At 45.0% G+C, this 9,070-nt stretch overlaps 1 protein-coding gene across 1 annotated transcript; it reads right to left on the bottom strand.

Moving 5' to 3' along the window:
- Nucleotides 1–281: 281 nt before the first annotated feature.
- On the bottom strand, nucleotides 282–6,436 carry LOC311241339 (arg8-vasotocin receptor-like). The gene is made up of 2 exons (XM_084330123.1): nucleotides 4,969–6,436; nucleotides 282–1,957 (listed from the first exon to the last, which is right to left on the bottom strand). Exons 1-2 carry the CDS (start codon nucleotides 5,942–5,944, stop codon nucleotides 1,674–1,676), a joined length of 1,260 nt encoding a protein of 419 aa, XP_084186249.1. The 5' UTR covers nucleotides 5,945–6,436; the 3' UTR covers nucleotides 282–1,673.
- Between the last annotated feature and the right edge of the window lie 2,634 nt (nucleotides 6,437–9,070).

Raw genomic sequence — 9,070 nt, 5'->3', positions numbered from 1 at the left:
CAGGGCTGGAGGTACTAGATACCTCCAGCCTGGAGCAGTGATTACCACAAGTTAGTACAGTGTCAGTATACAATCCCTTTCTCGTTCATATTCACATGCATGTGTACAAACATACACACACACACATACAAACACACACAATATGCTTGTTAATCTTAACCTACCCCTAACCAATGTCAATGTCCCCACAATGAGAAGAAACACCAGGAAACAAAGGATACGCCAATTCAGTTCTTTACATCATACTGTGTAATACATCTTAGTACAGTATACAGAGGACAGTAATCACATTGGTGAACATTTCAAAAAGGCCATAACAGTGGTTTTCGTATGTACACAGGGAGTTTCATAGTTAGGATAACAATTATTTACAACAATACCCATCACTGGGCTGGGCATGGGTTGATAATGGGTTGATGGCGGGCTGATAATGGGTTGATGGTGGGCTGATAATGGGTTGATATGTATGTCATGTCAACCCATGTACAAAAGCCCAGGAAAACATTCATTCAATTAAAATTCATTAATTTCATTCCCGCACAATAATCCAATGGGATAATATAATCTCAGTAAAAAATACTTTATATATACACAATATTTAAACTAGGCTAGAGGAAATGGTGTGTGTGTGTGTGTGCACGTGTGTGTGTGTGTCTGTGTGGTTGCGTGTGCGATGATGTGTTCTGCTACAAGAAGACTTTCCATATTACAGAGAGGTATACATGTCCAATCAAAACTCTGATAATCATTCTATACTCAACAAAGTGCAATTGCAATTATCATAAACATGACTCATCAATGCAGTGTTCCATGAGTGCCATATTAAAGGTGCGGACCCTGTTACTTTATTTTCATGGCCAATGTAATCAATGATAATATCCATCTGTTTGTGAAGAACAAGTTCAGTGTTTACTCCCCATTACCTTCAACATGGCTGTATTTAAAAGTATTCAATTATATTCCTTGGGCCACTGAAACAAAGTACTAAACAAGGGACTGCACCTTTAAAATGGCAGTCAAACATAATGGCGTGTGTGTGCGTGTGTGTGTGTGTGTGTGCATACGTCCGTGTGTTTGAGTGAGTGAGAATCGGAGAAGTGCTCTCTCTGTTGGTGATGTGATAACATGCATTTAGACATAATCAAATGTGTTGGAGGGGGTCCCGCCATACGTGAAAACATGTCTGAGACACGGGGAGAGCTATGAGTGTAAACTTGTCTTGAGATACAGGCGAAACACAGAGTTGACTCTCCAACCAACTCGTACTACTTACTGCACGTATATCATTCAATGAGGATGCAGAGCGCGATTACAGTACATTTTGGTAATAACGCGAGGTCACTGTTTCCATCATGCTACGGTATAGTTTCATTGCAATTTCCAAGCTCACATATATAACCCTATCTGCTCCCATGTTCTGGAATGAATGACAGTTGAGGTTATTGGGCACATTAAAGTGTCACATGCTACACACCATCCATGATGGATGGATGGATGTTTACTGGATCATATGTCTCAGTAACAGAAGCGCTCCGTGAGAGCACGAGCGGGCCCTGTCCACGACGTGGTTCCCATTATGATCTGTCCATGTAGTCTCCTCCTATAGCCAGGCCTGTGTGGTACAGGCTCTAACCGGTTCCACATGGTGTGGCGATTGTGGCCGAGCGCCCTGGTCAGGACGCAACCGGGATTGATTGACAGTTTCTGGAGGCGGGGTTGAGGTCTCTGAAAGGCTCCGACAGCCGCGGGGCCTGGAGGCGGGACAGCAGCGTCGTCCTGCGGAAGCTGCTGTCGGAGTCCTGGTGGCTAAACTTGGTGCGCAGTCGGCGGCAGCACGGCAGGCAGTGCAGGAAGTCCGAGAGGAGGTGGCCGCTGAAGATCATGTAGATCCAGGGGTTACAGCAGCTGTTCAGACTGGCCAACAGCGCGGAGAGGGTGACCACTGTGTTCTCTGAATCTATAAGAGAGGGAGGTGGAATGAGAGGGAGAGAGAGAGAGAGAGGAGAGAGAGAGAGAGATAGAGAGAGAGAGAGAGAGAGAGAGAGAGAGAGAGAGAGAGAGAGAGAGAGAGAGAGAGAGAGAGAGAGAGAGAGAGAGAGAGAGAGAGAGAGAGAGAGAGAGAGAGAGAGAGAGAGAGAGAGAGAGAGAGGGAGAGAGAGAGAGAGAGAGAGAGAGAGAGAGAGAGAGAGAGAGAGAGAGAGAGAGAGAGAGAGAGAGAGAGAGAGAGAGAGAAAGGGGTTATAGTATGTTCTACATCTCCGCTGTTTGTGCATTTTCACAGGGGAGTCTCGTGCTTCTATGAGGCTCCTGGTCACTGACCCACCGCCAGGAGTATTTACTCTCACCATCTGGTCTATACTGTACTCATTCATCACCGGTGGAACTCGGCTGGAACTTGTCTCTTTTCCACCTGACAAAGTTAAAGCCCCAATCCATAGTCTTTTTGTAATTATATCAATGTGGGGTATATTGAATGAATGAAAATGTTTATTTAAAATGGACACCGCAGTCACATTGGACCAGCCATGTGGACAGACCAGATGCGTTGTTTTGCGTGTTTATAGCACAAGTTTTCGACACCAGTCCATTGAGGCTTTTCTAAAAGATATACTAAAATCAACAGTAAAATACAGAATTAAAATCACAAATCAGAACAAATAGTTATCAGAGCAAGAGTCCATGGTCAAAACAACAAAACCAGTCCGCGTCTATACATATGTGAGCACTGCTGCGTTGATTTCAGCCATACCTCGAGTCCTCTGCTGAAGACGTTGACATTGGACAGTGTGCCCCCCCCCCAACCACCTCCAATGTAAATTACCCAGTATGGTTGTCAATATCCCAATGTACCCAACCCCCCCCACCCAACCTCCTCCAATGTACAGTTTCTACGTCAAATGTATATACTCCCTTTTCTTGACTCCTTCTGTATCACAAACAGTACTGTATTTGCAAATCTGGTATGTCATAAATGTATAGATGTAGCAGTACTCTATCTGTATGTCATGTATGTCATATATGTCCTGATGAATTGAAAATGGGGGACCCTGATGTAAACAAGACGAAAGTCTTTCTCTGGTCTGCATCCCCTTAACAATTGTGTGTATTGAGCTGTACTGTATTGTACCCATTCTGCAATCTGTTAATAAAGTTTTCAATCAATCAATCAATCAATCAATCAAAGACTCCAGTTTTAAGCCAGTAGGCAGAGAGTTCCATGAGTTTAACCGAGAAGGCAGACTGTCCAAACGAACAGTACAGTCACCATTATTGGAAGCTTGTGTGTTTGCTCTACTAGAGCTCCAACGTCTAACCACCAGTCCCGAAAATAATGATGATACATGATTGTGCAAACATTTAAAAACGAGTCTAATATTAAAGAAAATTACAAAATTGTCAAACGTGAAAATATTGTGCTTACTCAAAACACTGCAGTGATGCCATCGCATAGGTTTACGGTCCATGATTTTTATAGCCTGCTTGTATATTATAGTTATGGGTTTTAGTATGGTTTGTGAGGTTTGTGACCATGATGTGATACAATAAGACAAGTGGGAAAGAATCATAGCATGCATATAAAGTTGAGCAGCTTTAGTTGACAGATCCCTTCTAATAAAACGAAAACTGTTTCACTTACATACTTGAAGAGTTTGATGATGATCTGAACATGCAAACTTGAACCATTGTTTACTCCAATTAACAGATCACATTTACCGATTGTCTATAGTGTTAGTGTTCATGTTATGATGAATTGAAAATGGGGGACCCTGATGTAAACAAGAAGAAAGTCTTTCTCTGGTCTGCATCCCCTTAACAATTGTATGTATTGAGCTGTACTGTACTGTACCCATTCTGCAATCTGTTAATAAAGTGTTCAATCAATCAATCAATCAAGTCCTTGTATCAAGAGCTAATCGGTAAAAAAAAAAAAACAATAGAAACTCTATTGCTTCTTTTTTTGATGCAGTGGACTACCCCATTGTTTACGTTATAATCACTGGTTGGGCCTTTAATGGAGAGCATCCTCTGTATAACCTCTGTATGACACCGAGATAACAAATACCAGTTTTGATTTATAACGCACACATATATACTTACAGCTTGGTGAAAGATTCTCATCTTCCCCATGCCTTTCACAAGTACCCACCGGTGGATAGGAATTTTCTTTGGAATTACAGGTGGACTCGTTTCAGCTGAGAGCTACAGTAACAGTATAAAGTCATATGATCACATGTGTACGTCTTAATCGTCATCCGTTGTTTTGCTGTCTTTATTTGCCTATATTAGTCGATGACAGTAGCCATATTGCCATTGTAGTCCACTGTGCGCTACTATGCCACTGTTTTTAACCATTTTATTAATGCATTCATTGAATTAATTTGTACATTTACATATAATTGCTCGTTTGATCCTTGTAATCTTTGAGCTCTGCATGTCGGTGACCAATAAAAGCCGCTGCGTAAAATTATCCAATTTGATAGAGATGTGGCTGGCTGAATAGAATAGAATAGAAAATCACCCCGAGGGAAATTTGGCACTACAAATCACTCACAGTAAACATTTAGGTATAGAAGACAAAACAAATCACGAATAAGAATAACAAAAAATTGCCTAAGAATAAGGAATCAAATAAGCCTAAGAATAACATAATAATAATAATAATAATAATAATAATAATAATAATAATAATAATAATAATAATAATAATAATAATAATAATAATAATAATAATAATAATAATAATAATAATAATAATAATAATAAACTACGGTCCGGTACAGAGACACAATTAATACGTTGTTGAAGTATTATTATTATTTTACTCAGAATGAGCAGACTCGGTAGTGGATACTATAATGCAACGGTTCGTGGTGCGCGCAAAAGTGATCCTATATGCAGCAGCACCGCTCCGACACTTTACCGTCCCAAGAGAAAGACTCGTCCCACACCGACCCCATCTGCACTTACCGTCCCAAGAGAAAGACTCGTCCCACACCGACCACATCTGCACGGTGAAGAACGGCGCCCAGCACATCACGTACGCCAGGACGATCACGAAGGTCATCTTCACCGTGCGCAACTTGGCCCGGGAGATGGTGCTGACGCTGCTCACGGAACTCTTCCCCAGCAGCAGTAGCCCGCCGGTCTTGGCCGCCTCCGCCACGGTGGAGCTTTTCCGAGTTTTGCACTTGAAGTTCTTCCAGATGGCGCGACAGATGAAGCCGTAGCACAGCACCAGCACGGCCACGGGCACGAGGAAGATGCCCGCGGTGATCCAGGTGATGTAGGCGCGCGCGCCCCACGGCTGGACGAAGTGTGCCCAGCAGTCGTAGACCGCCGAGCCGGGGCGCACCTCGCTCAGGGAGAAGATGAAGTACTGCGGCACGCTGAGCACCAGGCTGCACGCCCAGGTGGACGCGATCATCATGTAGGCGCGCTGCGTCGGGTGGCGCAGGGTCTGCATCGGGTGGCATATGGCGATGTAGCGGTCCAGCGTCATCATCACCATCATGTAGGTGGAGGCGAACATGCCCAGCACCTGCAGGTGCTTCACGATGCGGCACAGGGCATCTGGACCGTAGAAGCGGAAGGTCACCTCCCAGCAGAGCTGCGGCAGGACCTGGAAGAAGGCCACCACCAGGTCCGCCAGGCTCAGGTGCTTCATGAACAGGTGCATGCGGGACGGCTTCCTGCGGGTGTGGTACATGGCCAGCAGCACGCTCGCGTTCCCGACCACCGCCACCAGGAAGGTGACGCTCAACACCGTGATCTCGATCTTGGCGACCTCCTCGTTCCGTCCAAACGGGTCACCACTACTATCATTGCCGCTGGCGTTCCCGGGAGTGCCGCAGCCGAGCTGCTCCGTTAGGTTCACATACCTCGTCCGGTTTCCATCCGTCAAATTGCATGGGCCCGAGGAGGAGGAGACCGAGGAGGAGTGCATGGTTCCCAAGTTGACCCTGCGGGGCGACAGTGGCTCAGGAGGAGGTATAGAGCAGTCGTCTCAGTCTGGTTAATCCGGAGGTTCCCGGTTCGATTCCCGCTCCTCCCGGGCAGCGTGTTCTTGAGCAAGACACGTCTCTTAACCCCTAACTGCTCCCGATGAGCAGGTTGGCACCTTGCATGGTCGCCTCCGCCCTCGGTGTGAATGTGTGAGACTGTGAGTCAGTGAATGGATAAAATACGAGGAACAAATTGTAAAGCGCTTTGGATAAAAGTGCTTTATAAAGGCACCATTTAGCATTTACCTCCGCGCGCACGGAGGTGACAATGTGACCGGTGCCAACTGAGGCAGTCGGCTATACCTCTGTCCACAACTCTTATGGTGACTCCAATGTGTGGGGAGCGCTCACCAAGTCGGTATCTAGACACTGTGCGTTGGTTAAAATCCACGGCATTTTTGGAGAGGTCCATACAGTTGGCTAGTGCTCGGCTACAATCCTTTATGCACGGTGCGAGTCTGAACAACTGTGCAGTGGTGTCCAACCTCTTATAAAGGCTCTGAGACCAGCCCACGCCACTCCCACCCCCACGCAGCTCTGGACATCAGTCACGAAACACCACGAAATCAGGCTGTATGGGGAACTTTACATGGTTGTGCAAGGAATTCCTGCCACATCCGAGTCTTATTCCGAGTTTTATATGGTTTTTGATTGATTGATTGACATTTGTATTATTAACAGATTGCAGAATGGGTACAATACAGTGATGCAGACCAGAGAGAGACTTTCGTCTTGTTTACATCAGGGTCCCCCATTTTCAATTCATCATAACATATTATGACATACATGACATACAGATAGACAGTACTGCAGGGGGAAACTGTACATTCAATTGCCAACTCTCCGCCTGTCAGTATTGATATTTATATCCATTCGTTTGGAAGTTCGTCATATGCCTATAGATCCAGGTTTCCCCATATAGTTTGCATAAAAACAATCTGAAATAAACACGAAAATACAATATCCTCAATTGGGTATATATGTGCAATCTCTCTCTCCCTCTGGTTCCCACTCTCCCTTTCTCTTTTTCCCTCTCTCTCTTTTCTTCTCTCTCCCTTATTTATTGTAATTTTCCTTGTATACTATTGCTACTGTAATACTTGTTGTATGCATGTACTACATAACCTTGTTTTTGTTGCAGCCTCCCATCCCCGCCCCCTTGCCTCAAAAGGCCGTTGCTTTTTGGTCAGTCTGCTTTATAATAATTTGTTCGTACTTGCTTGCCAGGGTAAATAAAGGTTAAATAAAATAAATAAAATCATCTGGAAGGTTATGAGAAATGCGCTTACCGTCTTTTCCAGAGTCAGGAGAGAAGATGTCCTCCTACCTTCAGTAGAAAGCTATCCGGCTGCTAGGCGTGTTCAGCAATAACATAATATACTGTAGGTCTATTATGTATATGGAGATTGTTTTGACTTCAAAATTACCATCGTTATTTTTTTTGTTATCGTTATATATACTCCTTATCTTTCTCCATTATAGGTCTATTTTACTTCAATGTTTACAAACATTGCTGATATAAACAAACATTTTACAGTAACAAAATACAACTTTACGGGCGGCTACGTGGTGCAGTGGGCAAGGCGCTCACCACGAATGCTGGAGACGCTGGGTTCGCCTGTTCGAGCCCAGCGCTCCACATTGCTTTCAGTTTAGCTGGTCGTCCGCACTAATACACATTGGCAGTATTAGGGGGTGGGAAACTGATGGGTGGGGATCGGGCGTTGTGGACAGCGACTCCTACAGGTCGGTTGGTGCGCCTGCGCAGTAGAATCAGGAAGCGATGGGGGCGGCGCCCCTCCAAAGCGCAGACCCCTGACGCTGAAAGATCGCGCTGCGCAGGTGAAAAGATGCAACTGCTGTTACCTCGAGTATCGGAGGGGACTCGTGCTATGTATGACTTAGTCCACATTGCAGCCGGCTTGTGGGAGGCAAGAAACAGCGTTCAAAGACAGGGGAGGGTTGAATTGGATGATGCGAAATTGGGATGGGAGAAAAATAGAAAATGGGAGAATAAGTGGATAAAAGAAAACAAAATACAGCTTTACAATAAAAACCTCATATATTGACCTGTGCAGTTTGGATCACCGATTGGTCCTTTAACACTATGGCGTCCGAGAACGAGTATATACGTGTTTCGGAAAAGAACGTTGTGGACCAGAGCCACGAGTATATACGTGACGAGTTGTTATTGTTTTATTCCATATTTATAACACTTCTTAGGCACCCGATCCACTACCAGCATCTTTTCACATATTTGATTTTCGAAACATGCAGTATCGGCCAGACCCGCTTAGGGGCGCCATCGCTCCACTGCAGTATCATTATGTGATTTAAAAAAAAAAATGCAAGTACAGTTCTGTGGGCGGATCATAGATCATAGTTCTTCCCACACTGGTCAAGATACAGTAATGGAACCCGTCCCTTTAAGGGTTTAAATACCTGTTCATTCCCCCGTAGGTGGGGAGAGAGGGGAGGAAGAGGGAGAGGGGTACTAGAGCTATTCAATGGGATTTTATAAAGGAACACACGTTATCACACCACATTTAACCAAAAGACAGTGGGCCCACGTTGAAAACAAAAGTCCTATCTATAGCCGGCATCCCCCAAAATAATAAATGTCGGGGCGCCCCTAATCACTGCTACCAGTGTCGGTTCAAAGTACTGATTCTCTTCGCCCTTAAAGGGCACGCTCCGCACAAAGAGAATGTCTACCGATAAAGTTCCAGCACTCGGAGCGCTCACTGTAACTGGCTTGAGTGTACTTAACACTTTAATCGCCGGAAACGCCGAAACTCGTCATTGCCCGCCATGCTCATTCTGCCGAAGACGCTGTAACACGTCTTTGATATCAATATTTCAAAAATCTGTGATCGAAATCATATTTCTCCTCCGGGGACCTGAGATATACTGCTGAGCTCCACTCAACTCTCTAACGGTTCAAGAGCGCCATCTGGTGGCCGATCGGCAGATCGCCCAACAGGAAGTCATGTGGATGAAGTGGTGCTCACCCATATTTCGTCCGGGCACTCGCTATCATTAGCAGGACTCCATCTTGACACAGTGAA

The sequence above is a fragment of the Notolepis coatsorum genome, assembly GCF_963971535.1.
Source record: "Notolepis coatsorum genome assembly, chromosome: 15".
In the NCBI taxonomy this organism is placed as follows: domain Eukaryota; kingdom Metazoa; phylum Chordata; class Actinopteri; order Aulopiformes; family Paralepididae; genus Notolepis; species Notolepis coatsorum.
The sequence above is the reverse complement of the archived record's forward strand: the minus strand, read 5'-3'. Positions and strand labels throughout refer to the sequence as shown.